Here is a 22,609-nt window from a genome sequence, read left to right on the forward strand (position 1 = left end):
TAGATTTTATCTCCAAAAAATTGTCTTCACAGTCAGTATTCAAAAATATTCCATCAAATCACGCCAAAGTGTTATAAAGAGAATTTCCTGCAGTTATGTATACATAACATAACTATTTCTTTTGTATTTATTTCATACTTACATGTGAAAGAGTGTTTGTAAAAGGTGTATTTGTCAAAAAAAAAACAACTTAATAAGCAAACCTAATAGTTTAGCTATTATGCATAGCAGAGAGTATGCATTTCTTAAATCACTGAAAAATAACTTTTCTACAATATTTCTTAAATACCAAAAAGAACATTAACTACAACCTCATAGTTGATTTTCCCATCTTATCATTTATGAAACTTACACTCTTTCTGTCTGTGGAGATTTGTGATTTAATTCTATGGAAGAGAAAAAAGGACAGATAGCTTCTCTATCACTAGTTTTGACAGTTCTTTCTATCTGCTCTCACATTTTCTCTGAATTTAACAACAAAGAGTGGCACTCTTGAAATATACTTTTAAAGATACTCTATCTTCTGATTATTTTCCACATTGGCTTATTTTGAATAAGCATAGGTAAAAAAGAAAAAGGTCTTGAAAAATCATGTATTTGTAAAGCCACATAAACGTGTATCCTGCTTTAAGCCCAAACCCCGAATGTACATCCCTGAAAAAGGAGAAAGGCTAACTTTGTTTTCTAATAGAGCTGTACCAAATAACTCTCCTAGGCAATCATGCTGACAACAAACAATAAAGAACCTGTCATAAAATAACATGTTTTTATGGTATGCTGCCAGAAAACTGAGCTTTGCAGTGGGATAAATGGCACCATCCTAAAATATGGGCACAAAGGAGAATAGGAAATATGGGATTTATTGCTTTAAAATCAAACTAACAATGTATTACAGCAGTACATTGGGAAAAAATATAAAATGCTCTGAGCCCACTAAATAACCATGAATGATGAGAAGGTGTTTGAGTTGTAGATCACGTGAGCAGCTATACTGCAAGCTTTATGAAAAACCTCTTGAAATTGGTTTCCTTCTCCAATTTAGAAAAGGGAAAGGTACACAAGATAGGATAGATATGAGAAAATCACAAACAAGTACAATATAAATGAGTCTTTCAGCATTAGTGCTCCATCAAATGTTGTTTTGAATTGCATTTTTTATTATGTAGTTCCTAGGGCTACCTTTTGACATTTGTTAATACCTTTAGAAGGGATGTTTGCTTTTGATTTATTTGCTAAAGAAAAGCCAGTGTTAATCCTGAGAAAAGTATTCAATTAATCTAGAATGTCAAAGATTAGAAAGAATCCAATTTCATGGAGAAAAACTGAAAAATATACTCTTCCTTATTGTTTTTATGTTAGTGGCACAGTTCACTCCAATATAAAATTTCTCACGCATTAATATGGACTATTTGCTGTCTCCAGATGGAGAGAAGGGTGCCCTATAAGTATACTTCTACCTCCCAAAATACATGGATACTGTTATTCATTACTCTCTTAAGTTTTCTAAGGGATTTATGGTCACTAGTGAGCTTCAGTAATTGCTAGCAACTTCAGATTTCAGCCAAACTGGTGAGAAGTCAAAAACATAAAACAAAAATAAAAACAAGGGTTTAGGGTCAACTCATGGCACTTGAACTTGGACTTTGGGAACTTGTATGAGTATTTGACTATTCTAGTCTAGAAAAGTAAGGAGCAGTGTGGAAAGACTAACAAAACTTGAAAGGATTTATATATGTGGGAATGCCCAAATGAGAGCCTCTCTTCCTACAACACTGGACACTGTCTTCTCCTGGATAATCTCATTCAGCGCCAGGGTTTCTCCAAACATCATCTTCTACAGTAAACATGATTGACCTCCACTCTCATGCCTCCCTGGCCTGATCAGACTGGGGACCTTCTTCCATATGCTTCCATTCACTACGATAACCCTTATCATGTCGTGTTGTCATTGTTTACTTATCTCAACCCCTTACTCTCAAGAGACTGAACTGAAGAAGACAAGATCTGTGAATTATTTAACTTTGTATATTTAGTATATAGCCACATGATGAAAGTCTACTAAATCCATAACCAAGTAGGTTAGGTGTGAGAACATGTTTTATAGTGTATAATCCTCCTTCTTTTTTTTTTTAAAAAAAAAAAAGAGCATTTATTTTGTTTGTCCTGCAAAGTAAATTCTGAAAAGTCTACACAAATCACAAATGCCTTCCAAAATGTAAGTGAGGAAAAAAAAATGTAAGGGAGGAAATGCTTCGAAAAGAATATGTGGTGATACATATTTTTCTTTTCTCAAAGGGAAGTGAGTTTGCACAGCAGAAAATAGGTAGATTAAAAATTTTATGCATAGCATGGCTTCTTACAAACTAGGAAGCCCTCTTGAAGGTACATCGTCAATGGAGAAAGGGAGATAATCTGTGCTTGCTATCTTAAAAAATTGTTGCAAGGATAGTGGTATATATACACAATGGAATACTATGCAGCCATCAAAAGAAACGAAATCTTGCCATTTGTGACAACATGGATGGAACTAGAGCGTATCATGCTTAGCGAAATAAGTCAAGCGGAGAAAGACAACTATCATATGATCTCCCTGATATGAGGAAGTGGTGATGCAACATGGGGGCTTAAGTGGGTAGGAGAAGAATCCATGAAACACGATGGGATAGGGAGGGAGACAAACCATAAGTGACTCTTAATCTCACGAAACAAACTGTGGGTTGCTGGGGGGAGGGGGGTTGGGAGAAGGGGGGTAGGGTTATGGACATTGGGGAGGGTATGTGCTTTTGGGTAAATTGGAAGGGGAGATGAACCATGAGAGACTATGGACTCTGAAAAACAATCTGAGGGGTTTGAAGTGGCGGGGGGGTGGGAGGTTGGGGTACCAGGTGGTGGGTATTATAGAGGGCACAGCTTGCATGGAGCACTGGGTGTGGTGAAAAAATAATGAATACTGTTTTTCTGAAAATAAATAAATTGGGAAAAAATTGTTGCAAGGATAAATAAGTTAATGAGAATGAAAGCATTTTTGAAACTTTAAATTGGCATGTTAAGAATATTAAGATGCTTAAATAGCATAAATGGGTTTTCCTTACATAGAATGTTCTATTTCTTTGTCTAATATAGGGTAAAAACTGAGGAATACATTTTGGTGACAAGTTTGAGTTTGACATTGTCACTGTCAGTCTTTGGACATAAATAGGATTTTTTTGGCCTATAACCTTGACCTGTTTTAGTTATTATTACTACCCACCACTATATATCAAATATGAAACTTTAATGAAGCTTTAGGTTCAAGTCTCTTTTGTCTTTCCTTGTGGGAGAGTGAAAACTCAGTATAAAGGAAAAAAATTGTTCATGCCTGCTTCAATTACTTTTAACATTGGCTATAGTGTACTGACTTTGCAAAGCTCCTTGGTGGACCAGAGGCAAAATATAATATCAGCTACCAGGTTCTTTGTTGCATGCCTGCACGTGGCAGAATAAAATGGAGGATAACTGGTCCTAACTGGTCTCCACTCTGATATGAAACTAGACTTGGCAGAAAACCTACAATCAGCTATAGCATTATTGGCTAGATTATAATATATTGGAGTAATATTGAGACTTTACCACTCTGGCAATCAAAGAGTTTAATAACGTCCTCACATCCAGAATGACAGTGATTTGAAGTGTTTCACAAGGGATGCATTAAATGGGCGATGGGGATTAAGGAGGGCACTGGTTGTGATAAACACCAGGTGTTGCATGTAGGGGATGAATCAGTAAATTCTGCACCTGAAACTAATACGACACTGTACGTTAACTACCGGAATTGAAATAAAAACTTGAAACTACAAAAAAAACGAGGTGTCTTTCAAGACCAATGAATCAACAAATCAATTCTGCACATACTTGATTGATTGATGTTCATTATACTACAGAGGTGCCTTAAGGTCTCCCTGCCCTTACCCATGGTCCAGAAATGACACAGATGCTGTAGAAATTTGGTGTTGTCTGCAAACCTATCCCATGCCATTGCAGCAATCTTACTGCATGAAATTTCAAGATGGCATAATAGTGGTCCCATTGGCTTTTTAACCCAGACACTTGAAGTGTGATAACTCATTAGTTGAAGAAATAGTTTCTCAAGTGTCTACAAGCCAGAGCAGTAATGTGGCAGTTACAAATTGCTTCCTGTCCATCACAGAATATAGAAATTTCACACTACCCTTCACACTAATCACAGTTCTTCCCTTGAAAATAAGTTACTTGAACAATTCCATTACTGAGTGCCTGATAACCTTTTTCCTTTGGAAACAATTCAAAATCATTGTATCACCCTGCTACATGCCATGATATGTTTTGTGACTAGAATGTAACAGTTCTATATAAAAGAGAGAGAGAATATGTTGGCATCCATAGTTTATTGAACTCTAAATTCTGTAATTTCCTCCCAAATAATACTTACCATATAAGATATGCTTTTAAATTCCTGTAATAACATTATAAAATACCCTTTTAAAGTATTCAATGAAAGCTGAACAATTCAAAATGGTAGAACTATATGGTATTAGTTGGTACAACTCTTCAGTTACTACATAATTCCTAACCTTTATATCCATGGAATTCTACAGAAAAATCCTGAACAGAGTTCTAAAATTGTTTACTTTTATAATGTCATGCAAGACCTACTTCTAACTATGTATTTTACCATCTATATGCTTTCATTCTTGTTAATCAGACACCATATGGCTTCCTAACCTTCTCTCTCATGCCCTGCAGTTAGAATCTGCTACCTTTCTTCCCTTCATCACACACACACACACACACACACACACACACACTCATTTTCACATAGGCATATCATCCAAACCAACTGGTCTCCAGACCTTGGATTGGGTCCACTCATTCTCCACTTCCTTTTCATTTAATGCCCTTTTCCTCAGCTTGTGCAGATCCTTCTGTTTCAAGGTTCATTGCCTTCAAGAAGCACAGACTCCTGACTTACTGAATCCACCATTTGTCTTAGCCTTACTTTGAATATTCTCATTAGTTGTCTATACACAGTGTGTACCACACCAGTATTATGTTCTTTTACACTGCCTCTGAAGGATTCTGGGAGGTCCAGGTCAGCATGTAGCATTTTCCAAGTAGACGTGAAATTCCTCAAGACCAGGAGCCATTTATTTGACTTTCTCTGATTTCCCATTTCATCTGATACATGCTCTGTGCTCAAAACAGGCACTGAATGCTTTTTGAGTAAGTGGTTGAATGAATTTTGAAAATGAATAACTATTCATTGCTTAAGATGTTCAGATGATTATCAAAGATACCTGAAGTATTAGTTTTTAAGCAATCCAGTTTTGTTTTAAGCGACCGTCATGTATGGTTTTATACTTACCGGAACAGAAACTTGAGGATTATCTGCAAGTTTTCCCAGGACAGCGAAGCCATCAATGTCGATTTGGCCTCTTGGCTTTATAGGTAAGGATTGAATCCTGTTGCAATCAACAAAAAGAGTAGCACTACTCCTTTCTACACCGATCATGAGCTTATGCCACTGGGAATCAAACAAGGAAGGCAGATTTGAAAAGGTTGCAGTTTGGAGACTTCCATCCAGTCCCTTGTATGAAAATGCAACAGATTTTGTTTGGCCATTAATCTTCACGCCAACTTGCTCCTTCCCTGAGGAATCCTGAATCTGCCAAATGCTCCAGTTCTTTTCAAGTGTGCTTCCAGTCATCCGAAAAGTAGTTAAAAAGGAGTATTCTTCAGGCAGACCACTGGGATATAAATGCCTGAGTAAAATTTTAAAACAGTAAATAAAAGTCTTGTTTTTTGTACCCATGCATATTACCATATTCCCTTATGCTTTCTTAGATTCTAGACCTACAGAAAGACTACAGTGTTAAAAACCATGCTCTGTTCTTTCATGACTGTCCATAAAAACCTTCAGAGAAGTTCAATCATTCATGTACGTTAATGCTTCATCCTAAAATACACTTTAAAAAAAAACCCTTCCTCACAGCTAAGGAGGGTTCCCAATGCCACATAACCCCAATAATATTACTATTGATGCTACCTAAAGAGCTCCTGTTCAGCAATTCCATCTCAGCCAAAAAACATATTCTTACAAGGTTCTTGGCAACATTTCTTTCACAAATTAAAGAAGAGATCATTTGGAATCCAAATCAGCTCTACTAGTTAATAAAGCCATTTTAATTATAGCAGCTTTTAAATTTCTTAATTTTAATATAGTACATTGTTAGGAGTGTTTGTTATTTCCACAATTGCTTGGGTGGTTCCCTCCACAATTATATCCTAGACCCACATATGCATTTTGAGATTCAGTCACTATAAACCTGAGAACCTCCTTCACACTGAGCATGTTAGATGCCATTAATTTTGTTTGGTAAATAATAATATTTGACATTTCTGAAAATAGTTATGGACCAGGACTCAAAGTCCTGAATAACCTTCCTTCAGGTCAAATTCCTGTTAAAGAGCCCCATCTTGTGAAAGTAAAAAAGAAAAAGGCAAGAAGAAATATCTAAGTAGATGCTTATTTGATTTGTTACAAAATGAATAACATAAATTTATTATATTGGCATATGTGTCACTGCCAGTTGCAACAAAATACATTGTTGGGGGTCAAGAATTTCTAAACCAAAAAATTATTCAGTTCCAAGAATGTTTACCAATAAGTGAAATTATTCAACTTACTAAGATTTTCTATCTTTACTTTGACTTTATGAAACTTAATCATCCCTCACAATATCATAAACAAACATATAACTTACTGCAAGTAATTTTGTACACCTTCAGTAAAATGGGTCAACTATGTCAACAAATTTCATTGCTTTGCTGATTTTATAAAAATAACAAAAATATGAAGCTTTTAATCAGAACACCCTTTGAGCATCCAAGTACTTTTTTTAAAATTTATGTCTCAAACTACTTTGTTTTTATTTATAATATTGGGTGAATTCCTTTGTCACTACACATTTTTAAATGATCACTGGTGATATGTATTATACTTATTGCAAAGTTTTTAATTTATTAAGTATTTGTCAAATATACAGGAGGTTTTGGGTGCCTGGGTGGCTCAGTCAGTTAAACATCTGCCTTTGGCTCAGGTCGTGATCTCAGGGTCCTGGGATCAAGCCCCACACTGGGTCCCTTGTTCAGTGGAGTGTGCTTCTCCTTCTCCCTCTGCCCTCACCCCCGACTCCTGATTTCTTTTGCTGTCTCTCAAATAAAGAAAATATTTTTTTTAAAAAGTATACAGGAGATTTTAACACATACATTTAAAAAATTCAGTTTGGAGCTAAAGAAGAAAAAATGTGTGCAAGAACTATTTCCCGAGAATAAAGATGTCTACATTTGATATTTACTTTTAATATAGATTTTGAAATATTTCCTTTGACTTTAAGATTTTCAGAATATGCATATGCCAGACTAACCTCTAGAGAAGAAGCAAAGGTTCACTGTTGACAGTATAATATGTTGCCTACTTTATAATTATAAAACCTTATAGAAGTTCATACATTTCACTTAATTGACCTCAATTAACTTGGAGCTAGGAGATAAGTTTTAAAAATTTTATTCAATGTTGAAATTTAACAAATATCCCCTTAAATTATGAATGTGTTATTTTAATATTCTTCTCATTTAGTGATCTGGTTTTAACCAGATGCTTCAAGAATTTATTCTTCTTTGTTGTCCAAATATAGTTATTGCTGAGGATGAGCCCTTCACAGAAGAAAGATGAATCTTAATGTTTTGTTCTCTTCCTTAAAGTATACTTTTTTTAGGTTTTTTGTAAACTTATATATTTGCTTACAGATCCACTGAGCAAGACTGTAGAATTTCATCAGTCCCTAGATAAAACAAATCTATTTTGCTTGGATTCCACTAGTCACAGTAACTTGTCTAAGTGACTCTTCTGCAAAGAGATTTTGAGGTTGACTGAGGAATCTCTCCCAATTTATACTCCATCTCATCTTTCCTGCTAAATAAACAAAGAGACTATATTGAAGGTAGGATAGAATAGAATGTCCCCCATTTATCTCTGACTTGGTTCTGTAATGCCAAAAACTTTTTTTTTTTAATGAGCTGGTAACTGAGGTTACTAGAAGAACAGTTCATTTATAGACACATTGTTAAATCAAAGGCATCCATCTGTTCTCTTTCTTCATGTGAATGAAGATAATATATATATGTTTGTATATGTATATATAAGTATAGTCAAGATTATCATGTTAGTCTTTTAAATTAGGTAATATAATTTGTCAGTATAAGAAAAGGGGACGCCTGGGTGGCTCAGTGGGTTAAGCCTCTGCCTTTGGCTCAGGTCATGATCTCAGGGTCCTGGGATCGAGCCCTGCATCAGCCTCCCTGCCTGCTTCCCTCTCTCTCTCTCTCTCCCTCTGCCTGCCTCTCTGCCTACTTGTGATCTCTGTCAAATAAATTTAAAAAAAAAGAAAATTCCTTTTAGTGTACAAATTCACAAAATGTATCTGTATGTATACACACTTAAGACCTTTTAAGGTCTTAAGTCCTCACAAGTCTAATTTACATAGCAGTCAGTAGCATTGTCTTTTTTGAACACCTGAAATTCTGTTCTTGCAAAGATGCTATGCACATCGATAAGTAAACTTGACAGCATACATAATGTAAAAGAAGCTGGATCTATAAATGATTTATTTCATTATGTTACAATCTTCACAGAGTACCTTAAAAGAAGAACTCTAAGTGTTTGAATAAAAGATAAGGAGACTAGACCTTGAAACATTTGTTTATGACCTTAACCCAAAAAAGAACCAAGAATTATATTTGTTAAGGTAAACAAATACAAAATGTTTATAAATCTGAGTTGAGAATATGATATTATTATGTCTAAACAAAGAACAAAAAGCAGTAAAAAATATGTCTCAGAATCTTTCAAAAAATTGAAAATAGGAGGGTAAATTCTGACTTTATCACATCAGCCTTATACACCGTACTCTCATTTCCCTCCCATGAAAAAATCCTGTTAAGGTTTTTTTTTTTTCATTCCCTCAGAACTTATGTTCTCCAGAATAGAAATTTCCTTTAAACCGAGACTACTCCCTGCATGTTCTGAGAGCAATTCCAGTCCCTGCTTTTCTTGCCACCCAGTTTTTGAATCAGTAGGACTGGGAGGGCAGCTTGAAAAGAAAAAAACCCACTAAGGAGAAAAGGCTCCCATTTGCACACACACCCTCTCCTTCTAGTACTCTCTACTCATTGAATGAATATTTAACTAATACTACTGTGTGTGCTAGGCTCTATCCAAACCCTCTCCGACTTACTAACATTTGCTCTTCGTGGCAAATCTACAACACAGTTATCATTCTTGATTTATGCTGAAGGGACTGAAACAAAGATAGTGTAAGTACTTGCCCAAAAGTACACTTTATTACCTATTTACGACTCCATTTATTTCAACGCTCTGGCTCTCCCCTCCTTTTTTTTATTTCTTTTTCCTCATTTTTTCTACTTCCTCCCTAATTCTTTTTTCATCTTATAATAAGCTTTTGTCAGTCAGAGTTTTTTAGTCTTTGAGGGTCAGGGAATCAAGGAAATAGGGAATACAGGACATTGGTTATATTTTGTGAAAAATATTTAGTGACAGCTCTAGGCACTTAGAGAAAAGCAACAGCAAAGATGAACAGGAGGTACAGGTTGATGTGACCTCAAGTTGGTCAGTACCTGAACTTAGAGTAAATGACAGTCCAGATTGTACCTCAAATTATAGAAAAGGGAATTAGGTCAGCATTAGGGGGTCTTGCATCATGTTTATTTTATTAAAGAAAAAAAATGGATGTTTTTTAAAGCTTATTTAGGAACACATCTAGGGCTAGACACTGGGCATGGAGCCTACTTAAAAAAAGAAGAAGAAGAAGAAGAACACAACTAGCCTTTCACTGCATGAAAAAAAAACACAAGCAAAAATTTTTTTAAAAGTCAGTAGCTGTTATCATGCCTGTAATCTTTCCGACTGTGAATAATTTTTCAGGGTCAGTATTGAGTAGTGGTTGTAGTACCATTCTGCCTGAACTTCCATCTTCCTAGCACATCCTAACCCTGGGACCTCATGTAAGTAACTTAAATTTTCTGGCCTCAGTTTCCTCTTTCATAAAATATGGATAATAATGTCTCTACTGCAGGGTTGTGATGAGGATGAGATTTAATGTTAATTAGTAAATTTAGAAAAAGAGCTTATGCAGTGCACTATTGTCATTTTATAAAATATAGTTCATATTTAGAAAAATATGGTTTTTATATTCAAAATACGAAATTCTATCTGCAGTCTGGTATATATAAAAATATTCTAACTTGACCAAATTCTCATGATTATATATAAACATTTAGAGCTTTTTTTTAAAGATTTTATTTATTTATTTGACAGAGAGAGATCACAAGTAAGCAGAGAGAGAGGAGGGGGAAGCAGGCTCCCCGCTGAGCAGAGAGCCTGATGCGGGGCTCAATCCCAGGACCCTGAGATCATGACCTGAGTTGAAGGCAGAGGCTTTAACCCACTGAGCCACCAGGTAACCCACATTTAGAGTTTTTATAATACTCTTTTACTGTTCTAAATAATCGTTATTTACAACTTAATTTTTATCAAAGCCCTAATTTTCTTATTCATCTATCAAAGGAAACTTAATTCAGTATTTTTTTGCAGTGCATTAAAACATACAATAATCATGATAATTACATTTATGGTATTTAAATGATATAAAACTGAAAATCCTGAAGCTCATTCATAACAATGGCTTGACTCAACACTTACATACACTAAAGCATCACAGTTAAAAATATTTTAAAGGATAAAAAACATAGTTCTAGAGAGGAAGGTAAACAAAGCAGAGGATTTTTAAATTATTATCACTAGCATTGCTTCGGTGATCATTATTTTAGTTTTGCTTTTGTTTGATTCCTGCCAGGAGCCAAACAGTAGAAGTGTGGTTCAATTTCAGCACTAGGACGTTTGAACAGCACCATTGTGAGTCTTCTAACCACTCCACGGTTCCTAGTTAAATTTATGCTTAACCTCTGGCACTTTTCACAGAGGGTCCTTTCAGCCAAAACCAGACAAATACACAAAAACAGTGAGCAAAGTAATAAGAACATGTCCTGAATCAATGTATAATGGTTTCAGTGATTTTTTGCTTCTTGGAATGAAAAGTAAATTACATACTGAAAACATGAAGAGTATTCACATATTTAGACACTGAACCCTGAAGACGGGTAAATAAATTTCTTCATCTTCAAATAAATTGGTGATCTAAGAAGCATTGAGCATGAGATTTTCTAACATTGCATAGCTTTTCATTTTTTAAAATGCATTTGAGACAGATAATTAGATAAAATATTTGTGTATACCTTGTTGGAATCCTGAAGTCTACATTATTTCCCAATTTGTAAGCCACTTGTAATGCAGTGGATCCCACTATCCTCTGAATAGCTCTTCTAGATGCTGCTTTATCTACCTGGAACTGAGAAATCAAGTCAAAGCCTACAGAAGGGGAACACAGAATAAAAAGTCTAAAATGAGATTGGTTATATTCCTTTCCACAACCTTCCCAAATAATAGAATATATCAGGTAAGTTTATAGAAAGCATGCATTTTCAATATGATATAAGGCTACTTGCCTGGTAAATCATCTTGGCCAATCCTGACCTTTGGACAGAGTTCATTTCCACCATTAGAATTTGAATTAACAGGGAACCCTGCAAAAGAGTAGCATGTCATCCTACCCTAACCCCTACAAGGACCATGAAGATATATCAATAACAACAAGATCTGAACAACTATTTAAAGGAGGAGAATATGCCAAATAGCTTGCTTATAATGTATTTGACTTTAACTCTATGATTCTATGATTATAATTAATTTATCTTCAACTCATCCTGGAAGAGAAACAAGGTGGAAGGTTTTAATAATTTGTACTGGGAAATGTTCCTTTGGCAGAAGTTGGGAATTTGTTCCTTTTGGAACCAGAGCTGTGCCGTGTTCTGAATGGCATGGTGTCAGATGCCTGTTTGGGAAACTTCTGGTGGCTTGGACTAGAAAATATTCCTTAAACACCACAAATTTTAGGATTCCTAAGAGAATCCAGAGCCAGTCTTGAGCCAGTTAATGGGACTTCTAGAGAGTGGGGTTCTTAGGAATCTTTGTTAAATAGAGGAGTTTGCAGGGATACTTGGATTTCGTTAATCCAAAATAAAATATATAGGGTGTTTTAATTTTACAAATTCATTCCAAAAGATCAAAAAAGGGTCCCAACTAGACTCTTGCTCGCATCCTAGAATGGGGAAAACTAATGAAAAAAAGAAAAGAATCATAAAAATGATTAAACCCTTAATTCAATGAGAAATTCTAGAATTAAATTGGGTGCTCCTTACACAGGTGGGAAGTTGCAGGGAGAAGGATTTTTAAGAAGGCTTCTTGTAACTGTCCAACCCCAGCACCCTGCTGAGACAGATCTGACAACAGAGACTTCCTAGACTTCAGAAAAAGCATTTTCCAGCTACAAGTTTTGGCTCAGCCATCCCAGTATATTAAAATAGTTTTTACACCTCCACTGACCCCAGGCCATTCATCCATCTGTTGGTCCACCCACCCAACCTTACCAATCACCATGTGAACCAAGTAGGTACTGTGCAAGGCACTGGAGTACCCAGCTTGGGCTTTCCTGCCAGTTGTGATCACAGCCAGGACTTCTCTTCTATACCCAACACTGACCCCATAAAACCAGCCACGGAGCAATCCCCTGGCTAAAGCAGGATGGAAGGGTGAGGCTGTGGAGGACCATGGATGCTTCACTCAGTCCTCACTCAGCCACAGCCCTGCCTGATCCTTTCTGGGAACAAGTGATATTTCAAAATCCAGAAACTGTGGCCCTTACTTGGGCGACGCTTGACAGCAGCAGATGCCCAAGATCCCAGGAAACTGCATACAAAGAAGAAAACTGGAATTTTCCTGAAAAGGAGAAAAGACAATGACTCAAATAAGAATCCCTCCAGATGGGGACTACTTAAATATTTTGATATCTGGTAAACACGATTAATGTAGGTGATCAAATCTCACTATAGTTTATTTTTTCCACTTGACTTTGAAATCTTGGGAGATTTAATGGATTCTCACATTTCCAGCTCCTGCACTAAAACAATCATGAAACTGCTGTTTGCTTTATTTTACTTTCTATCTACCTATTTCACCATTTCTACATCTATTTCCTCGTCTATGTTTTCTTTTATCTTAGTATTTCTCCCTCTTCTCTTTCTCCTTGCTCTGTCTCCTGTCTCTTATGCTTGTTCTCTTGTCTCACTCTCATCTGTCTGCCTGTCTTTCTCCGTCTGTGTCTCTGTCTGGGTCTTTTTCTTCTTCTCCTCTCCCTTCTCCCATCTTCTCTCACCTCCTCTTATCCTACCACCACTGCAGAAACACAGACCCTTGGTTCTGAGGGCTCCAACCCAGTCTCCCCACCACCCTTTCCAAGGTCAGGGTCTTACCAGAAAATCTTCATTTTCCCAACTGGTTTTCTTTTCTGCCAACAGTCCCAGTGCTAAAGGGGGTGTGTGGGGAGGGAGGGTCAGTGCTCCCCCCCAAGGCCCCTTCGCTATCACCCCTGGACTAATGGGTCCTGGGCCCAGCCTTGGTTCCTCCTGCCCTTGTAAGTACTTAAAGCAAAGGGAGTGAACCAGAGGCATCTAGTGACACTTTAAACCACAGCAGAGGGAAGGGGTGGGAAGAGGAGGCCCTGTGAGCCCAGGCCTAGCCAGGGGTGTGTCCTCAAAACTAACAAGGTTACACTGAAGGAGGGATTAGCAAGGGAAAGTTTACTGAAAAGAAAAAAAGTCAGGATGTGGAGACATTCACCAGAAAAACTCAAGCAAGCTGCTATAGGAATACAGTGGAAGCTTTTAGAACTGCTCTAGGAATACAGTGAATGCTTTTAGAGGACTGCGGTAAAGAGGTGCTCACTGGAAAGTAGAGATGTGGGAACTCATGGGTACCTTGGAATACAGCCAACCTAGATTTGAATCTCCATTTGTTCTGAAGCGTACTAGTTGTATCTTTGGGGGCAAGTTAGTCAATCTGTCTGTAACTCAGTCGCCTTGGATAAAAAGTGGGTTGAATATAGTTACCTAAAACAATTGTTTTTAGGTCACATAGAAGAAAGTCTAATGCCTGGCTCAGGGGAACAGCCATTATTCCCCATCATCATCATTATAGCTAATATAACTTCACTATTTGCCTCCCTCTATTGAAAAAGTTTGAAGCCTGATAACATTTGATTCTCAGAATATTATAAAGTACTAAAATCATTCCTGTTCTACAGGTGAGACAACTGAGACAATAAAGTAACTTGTAATTTGCTCAAAGTTGCACAGCTAATTAATTACCTGAGACATGCTAGTTTTCTATATTTCATGGCTAGAAGTCTTGGTAAAATGTAACATCAAGCCCCCTATTTTGTATTTCTTCTTAAACTCTATAATTACCAGAGCTAAGCACAATATCCTGGGAAATAAGCAACTTATTATCCTCTACAAACAAGTTGAGAGCATGTTAAAAGGAGCACAGACCTGAAGAGAAAGGTTTGTATTAGCGCCATGTTACGCAAACTCATCCTTTCCCCCAGAACCTCAGTACTCAAGAGAGAGCCTCTACCCCATCCGCTCGGGATGGTTGGTGTGCTTCTTGTCCCATCTTGGGGCACACTAGTGTCCACTCCAAAACAAAGACTTTCAGGCTCAGATGATCCAATGATCTTAGTGTGTTTTGGCATCTAGTGTGAAGTGTTGTTTTCTTGAAATGTATTTAATTTTTAAACAATTTCATTTTTCGATTGCAAAATAAATGGCATTAGTTCTTATTTTCTGTTTGTTCTTTTAAAAAAAATCCTTTCCTCATCAGTTTTCCTTAGTTCGATGGAGAATTTGTTTCCCCTGATGAGCTGAGAACCAGGTAAACCTGAACATCTACACCACTTGTTCCCCTTTCCTTTTCCACTCATGACCTACCTGTCTCCCCCTGGCATTGGGACATCCATTTTTTCCTGCTGTTTGGGGCTCTCCACAGGGCCCTGTCATTCTCCTTTCATCTATCAAAATTATGATCCCCAAGGGTAGCCATCTTCTAAGTCACAGAATTTTATAATTTATAATTCTCCTAGCCTAGCTTTTCCTTGAAAGTTGACCAGGGCTTATGTAAATGGAACAGTTTATTAACCCAAAAAACCCTGAACTTCTAACGGTAGGACTTCAGAAGAGAAACTGCAGCTGGGGAACTCCTTGAAATCATACAAGGTAAGTGAGCCCTAGATCCACAGGGGAAGGGGCATTTTCCTAAGGGACCCTCTCCACTCAAGTATTTTATCTGTAGTACAGATCCTCTAACACTATTTATTGTGGGAAACAAGAGAGGCAGTTCTTCCTATGTAATGGTTGGAGAAATCCTTTTGTTGAGGGTTTTAAAAATCTCACTTCTGCTTTTGTCCCCTCCTCCTCCCATTTGAAGAGTCTTCTACAGCTAGAATAAGAAGGTAAATAAAGGGGACTTTTAATGAAAGATTTTTCAAATGAGAAGAAAATGGGTTTTCTTATAAGCAGTTTGGCTTTATTCCAGCTTGGCAGTTTTATGTAAGATGAAGATGAGCAAGCAACAGCGCTATTAAGAAAGAATGTAGGGGTGCCTGGGTGGCTCAGTGGGTTAAAGCCTCTGCCTTCAGCTCAGGTCATGATCCCAGGGTCCTGGGCTTGAGCCCTGCTCCGCAGGGAGCCTGCTTCCTCCCCCCTCTCTCTCTCTCTGCCTGCCTCTCTGCCTACTTGTGATCTCGGTCTGTCAAATAAATAAAATCTTAAAAAAAAAAAAAGAATGTAAATTCAGAGAAAACAAGATCTCTCTCTCTCTCTCTCTCTCTTTCTCTCTCACACACACACATGCATTTAAGGACACTTTTTCTCCTTTTCCCACCCCTGTTTTCTATTAACCTTATATTTCATAACTTGACATGGAGTCTCACAGGGAGTCGTGCAAACCCCACACTCTCTGGTCTGGGTCAGACTGTACCCTAAAATCAGACACATAAGCTTTTTTGTCATTAACACTGTTCCCTCACTTCACCTAACAGTTTTGTTCCTGCAAAACGATGTGGAAATGAAATCTGATCAATTATATAAGATTGTAAATGCAGTAAGACAGTGCTATATTTTAAATTATACATTTTATAATTAGAAGCCTTTTATACGAAAAATTATGCTTTCATCCCTTTTACTCCCTCCATCCCCCGACACACACTGCTCTGTACAACACACACACACACACACACACACACATCTTTCCCTTCCTAGAAATCTAGAATTTTGTTTACTTATAGTTTACATCAGGGAACTTCATCACAAATAATCATCTTTCTTGATCACCTACCTCTTTTCTTTTTGTACCCAGTCATTCAGCAAACACTTATTAAATGACTGTATGTACCAAGTATATAATCACTCTTGCCAAGTGCTAGGAGTTGAGGAGATTTAAAAAACAAACAAACAACCCTTGTCCTGAGGAGGCTCACAGCCAAGTTTGGAAGTCCAGCATGAAAATGACTGTAAAATAGTGAGGGAATGATGTTGCAGCGTCCCTGAGAACAAGTATGAACTCAGTCCAGGAGCATCAGGAAATTTTTCTTGAAGAATGTGCAATCTTAAAGCATGAATAGAAGCCTACCAAGAGAACAAGTGAGAACAATACATTCTGGGCAGAAGAAATAGCAGGTACCATGATAAAAAGGTAGAAGAGAGTATTTTAGGAACCCCAAGTTTAATTCAGGAACTCTTTCACTTGGTAAATTTTTATTGGTGACTCTTCTACCATGAGGCTTGAACTGGTCTCAGCACAGAGGTATAGCAGAGAAAGACCAGGTCCCTGCCCCCATGGACCTTACAGCTGGTGGAGATAGGTACTAAATACATTTACAAGAAGAGACATATAATTTGAATTGGAACTGTTACAAAAAATATACAGGGGAGCGTGGGTGGCTCAGTGGGTTAAGCAACTGCCTTCAGCTCAGGTCATGACCCCAGGGTCCTGGGATCCAGCCCCCCATCAGTTTCCCTGCTCCAGGGGGAGCCCTCTTCTCTCTCTCCCTCTACCTGCCTCTCCCCCTGTTTGTGCTCTCTCTCTGTCAAATAAATAAAATCTTTAAAAATACATACAGAAGAAGTGTATGTATTTAAAAATACATACAGATTTTTATTTTTAAAAATCTCTAAAAATACATTAGAAAAGGCAGGGGTAGGTTTAGAGACTGATCAAGATTGAGGGATAAATGAGATGATTTACCTCTGAGATGATACATTTTGACTCGGACTAGATGAGAATCCAGAGACAAGACTGATAAGGTAGACTGCAAAAGGAGAGGAAGGCAGGTGGAACCACTTGTTTTTCAAGCTTGAGCAACCAAGTATACGGTGATGTTGTTTTCTGAAAAGACCAGTAGAAGGACCATGGAGGAGGCATTGAGTGAGGGGATAATGAGAACCTTTGAAAGATTTTGGACTTTATTCTGGCTATTAAGGGAGCTGGGTGAAGAGTTTGAGGCCAAAAATGACTTTTTAGGTAGGTCTTCAGAATAATGGTTCTGGCATTGCTGAAGGATGGATTGAATGTATTTGATAAATATACATGCATATACACAACTGAAACAAGTTTCAGAAGACAATATTTATCTATGTAAATGTAGTGCACTCTATTTTCCGTTTTATTCTATTTCGCTTTTTAGTGATGGTGATCAACTCAATCGATAGATTTTAGGACCAGCTAATGGGTTGCAACCCATGGTTTTAAAAACATTGTATTAGAATACAGTAGGCACTAGATATGTCAAGATGCATCTTTCCCCTTATTTCCTGGCATAGGGCAGAATAATTGGGACATCTCATAAAATTCATAGAACAGTGGGGAGGCCTCCTTAGTTTTAACACAATGATATTTAAATCATTAACATATAATGTATTATTTGCTTCAGGGCTACAGGTCTGTTAATTACAGTCTTATAAAATTCACAGCACTGAGGCTCCTGGGTGGCTCAGTGGGTTAAGCCTTTGCCTTCAGCTCAGGTGGAGGTTTCAGGGTCCTGAGATCAAACCCCACATCAGGCTCTCTGCTCAGCAGGGAGCCTGCTCCCCTCTCTCTCTGCCTGCCTCTCTGCCTACTTGTGATCTCTCTCTGTCAAATAAATAAATAAAATCTTAAAAAAAAATTGAGAGCATTTACCATAACACATACCCTCCCTAATGTCCATTATCCAGCAACCCCATCCCTCCCACCACCACCCCCAGCAGCCCTCAGTTTGTTTCCTGAGGTTAAGAGTCTCTCATGGCTAACACAATGATATTTTTTAAAGTATTCTTTTGAAATAAAGTTACCATAAACACAGCTTTTTTAAAGATGCTGTGCATCCTGAATTTACTTTATAGATTAAAACCAAGAAGAAGCCCTTTTAAAATTAGCTTCCTAATAGCGTTTAATTATAAGCTTTCTTCTGCATATTTTGTCTTTAAAAATAAAAGACTCGAATGCCTAGTGACACAGAGCAGTTGTTCAAGGATGCTGCAAATTAGCCACAGCTAGAACTTGAAATTTACCAAAGGAATCTGGCTGAGAGGCTGATTAATAATCAGAGAGTTGCTAAAAGTAGGACTCTCACAGTTTTGCATTAAGTTTTACTGTAAAGAAATCCCACCACAATCAAAGCTCTATTTTTAATCTGTTTATTTTGGCTCCATAGTTGTAACTGCAGCCTAATCATATATAGCAAGTAAATAGAGCCTCATGATGATAACCATTTCTCTCTGAAATCACTCACAAATAAATGTGCTCTTGCCATGGACCATTAATACAAGAATGCATTATTTAACATAAACACTCCCCCCACCTCCAAGTTTCCTGATGTATGATTTTTGCTTTCTCCAAAGCATGAGCATTTGCATTACCCACCTCCCCGCAAGGGAGAAATCAAGTCCCCTCCACCACACATGTGCTTCCAACACATGTTTCTACATTTGTTGCCTAGTGGATCTTCAATTTGTAGCAGCTGATTCATGTCCTAAGTCTCTTTTGCATCTTCAAACCTCACATACTGATCACTTGCCATATTTTTCTACATGCCATAAACCCTCCTTTTCTAACAGTGGTTCCCAAAACTACCTCAAAATCATCTGAAGATAAAAACGTTTCTCTGGGCTTCACCCTCAGAGTTTCTGATTCAGGAGCTTTAAGGTGGGTCTGAGACTTTATATTTCTAACAGGCTCCCAGGTTGATGTTGCTGGTCCAGTGAGAAATGCTGCTTCTAAAGGTAATGTTTTCAACTCCATTGAGCCACCCCTCCTTTTTATAACTGATATGGAGTTGCAGACTGAGATTTTTTAAATACTTACTTGCAGAATAACTTTTTAGAATAAAAATCAGTTGCATCCATAAAAACAGACCTACTGGGAACTTTCACACTTATGAAAACAGATTGTACTAATTTCTTTATATTATATGTATTAAGGAAATTTACCTGGCAGAATGATGTACAGAAACCAAGCCTTCCCTTTCTCACTATTCTCATTTATCAAGCAAAATATATAAAATGTGTTCCTGAATCCATGTTATCCTTAATCAATAAAATATAAAAAGATCCTTCATTCTGAAATCATTCTCTTTTATCAAAGAACCCTTAAGAGATCATTGCTTTATGTCGCATCCTATGAAACTTTATATGCATTCACTAGCTTTCACACTCTGGAAAAATGTTTGTCTACACTAGGTGGCAGTGTAACCCTGCAATTTGAAACCTGAGCTGAGGTGTCACACTAGAATTTGATTTCCAGTCTCTCAGTAGATAACTGATTTTATGCAGATATTCCATTATTCCATTCTTGGTGTATGTATGTATATATATATATACATACATACATATATGTTTATAGTTGATTCCATTTTAGGGCTATTCTCAGAATAAATGTTATAACTTATATATGTTATATATATATAAAACTTATATATATATATGTTTATAGTTGATTCCATTTTAGGGCTATTCTCAGAATAAATGTGCAATAAAATGTAATGTGTTCAGAAAGTCTATTGAAGGAGAAAGACACTAAACATTGAAATCTTTTAAAAATTTAACTCCAATATAGTTAACATACAGTGTTATATTAGTTTCATGTGTACTACATAGTGTTTCAACAGTTCTGTATAGTAGCCAATGTTCATTAGATAACTATACTCTTAATTCCCTTCATCTATTTCCCCCATGCCCATACTTACCTCTCCTTTGCAACCACCTGTTTGTTCTCTATAGGTAAGAGTCTGTTTTTTGGCTTGTCTCTTTTTTATCCCTTTGTTAACTTGTGTTGTTTCTTAAACTCCACATATGAGAGAAGTCATATATTTTTTAAATTTTTTAATATATTGTTAGATTTAGTTTGCTAATATTTTGTTGAGGATTTTTGCATCTGTGTTCATCAGGAATATTGTCCTGTAGTTCTCTTTTTGTGTGTGTGGTGTCTCTCTGGGTTTAGTATTAGGATAATGCTGGCCTCGAAGAACGAATCTGGAAGCTTTCCTTTCTCTTCTAATTTTTGGAAAAGTTTGAGAAGACTAGATGTTGACTCTTCTTTAAATGTTCAGTAGAATTCACCTGACAAGCTGTCTGGTCCTAGACTTGTTGTCAGAAGTTTTTTGATTTCTGATTCAATTTTATTGCTAGTAATTGGTCTGCTTAAATTTTCTATGTCTTCCTGCTTCATTCTTGGAAGGTTATATGCTTTTTAAGAATTTATCCATGTCTTCTAAGTTGTCCAATTTGTTGGCATATAACTTTACACAATAGTTTCTTACAATACTTTGCATTTCTGTGGTGTCAGTTGTTATTCCTCCTCTTTAGTTTGTGATTTTGTCTGAGTCCTCTTTTTCTTTGTCAAACGAGTCTGGCTAGAGGTTTATCAGTTTTGTTGATCTTTTCAAAGAACCAGCTCCTGGATTCATTGATCTGTTCTACTCCTTTGGTTTCCATATCATTTATTTCTGTTCTTTTTTTTTAAGATTTTTATTTATTTATTCAACAGAGAGAGATTAGAAGTAGGCAGAGAGGCAGGCAGAGAGAGAGAGGAGGAAGCAGGCTCCCTGCCGAGGAGAGAGCCCGACGTGGGACTCAATCCCAGGACCCTGAGATCATGACCTGAGCCGAAGGCAGTGGCTTAACCCACTGAGCCACCCAGGCGCCCTCATTTATTTCTGTTCTAATCTTTATTATTTCCTTCCTTTTGCTGGTTTGGGATTTTATTTGTTCTTTTTCTAGCTCCTTTAGGTGTGTAAGGTTAGGTTGTTTGAGATTTTTCTTGTTCCTGAGGTGGACTTGTATGGTTCCCTCTCAGAACCGCTTTTGCTGCATACCAGGATTTTGGACCATTGTGTTTTCATTTTCATTTCTCTCCATGTAATTTTTCCTTTCTTCTTTGATTTCCTGGTTGACCCATTCATTATTAGGAGCATGTTATTTAACCTCCATGTGTGTGTGCTCCTTCCAGAAGTGGAGCATTGTGGTCAGAAAAGATATATGGTATGACTTCAATCTTTGAATTTGAGACTTGTTTTATAGCCTAATGTGTGATCAATTCAGAAGAATGCTCTATGTGCACTTGAATGTGCATTCTGCTGTTTTAGGATGGAAAACATGTTCTGAATATATCTGTTAAGTCCACTTAGTCCAGCATGTTATTCAAAGCCACTGTTTGCTTATTGTTTTTCTGTTTGGATGATCTCTCCATTGATATAAGTGAGGTGTTAAATTCCCCTAATATTATTGTGTTACTATTGATTAGTTCCTTTGTGTTTGTTATTAACTGTTTAATGTTCGGTGCTCCCATGTTAGGTACATAAATATTTACAATTGTTATATCTTCTTGTTGGCTTGGCTCCTATATTATTATATAGTATCCTTTTCGTCTTTTGTTACAGTCTTTGTTTTAAAGTCTGTTTTGTCTGATATAAATATTGCTACTTCTGCTTACCTTTGACATCCATTTGCATGATAAATGTTTCTCCATCCCCTCACTTTTAATCTGCATGTGTCTTTAGGTTTGAAATGAGAATCTTATAGGCAGCATGTAGATGGGTCTTGTTTCTTTATCCATTCTGCCATTTTGCATCTTTTGACTGAATATTTAGTTCATTTACATTTAAAGTAATTATTAATAGATACGTATTTATTGCCATATCGTTACTTGTTTTATGGTTGTTTTGTAGCTTTCCCTGATCCTTTCCTTCCCGCTCTTTTTCATGCTTTGCTGGCCTTATTTATTGATATATTAAGTTCATGGTAGCTTAAATTTGAACCCATTCTTTACTCAACACCCCTCCCATATTTTAAGTATATAGGATGTCATACTTTACATCCTTTTATTTTGTGAATCCTTTCATTGATGTTTACAATTTACTTATTTTTTTTGCTGCTTTTGTGTTTCCTACTTTCCTTACCCTATGGCCTTTCCTTTCCACTTAAAGTGTCCTTTTTAACACTTTTTGTAGGGCTAGTTTAGTGATCATGA

At 36.9% G+C, this 22,609-nt stretch overlaps 1 protein-coding gene across 1 annotated transcript in view; it reads right to left on the minus strand.

Moving 5' to 3' along the window:
- The window catches only part of COL9A1 (collagen type IX alpha 1 chain), a 93,851-nt gene extending 72,369 nt beyond the window's left edge, over positions 1-21,482 (minus strand). The window contains exons 1-5 of the mRNA XM_044253899.1: positions 21,469-21,482; positions 12,915-12,988; positions 11,659-11,736; positions 11,389-11,521; positions 5,381-5,777 (exon numbers count right to left, since the gene is read on the minus strand). Coding sequence (XP_044109834.1) covers positions 5,381-5,777; positions 11,389-11,521; positions 11,659-11,736; positions 12,915-12,988; positions 21,469-21,482 — 696 coding nt within the window. The remainder of the gene's footprint in view (positions 1-5,380; positions 5,778-11,388; positions 11,522-11,658; positions 11,737-12,914; positions 12,989-21,468) is intronic.
- Between the last annotated feature and the right edge of the window lie 1,127 nt (positions 21,483-22,609).

This window comes from Neovison vison, chromosome 1 (genome assembly GCF_020171115.1).
Source record: "Neovison vison isolate M4711 chromosome 1, ASM_NN_V1, whole genome shotgun sequence".
In the NCBI taxonomy this organism is placed as follows: Eukaryota; Metazoa; Chordata; class Mammalia; order Carnivora; family Mustelidae; genus Neogale; species Neogale vison.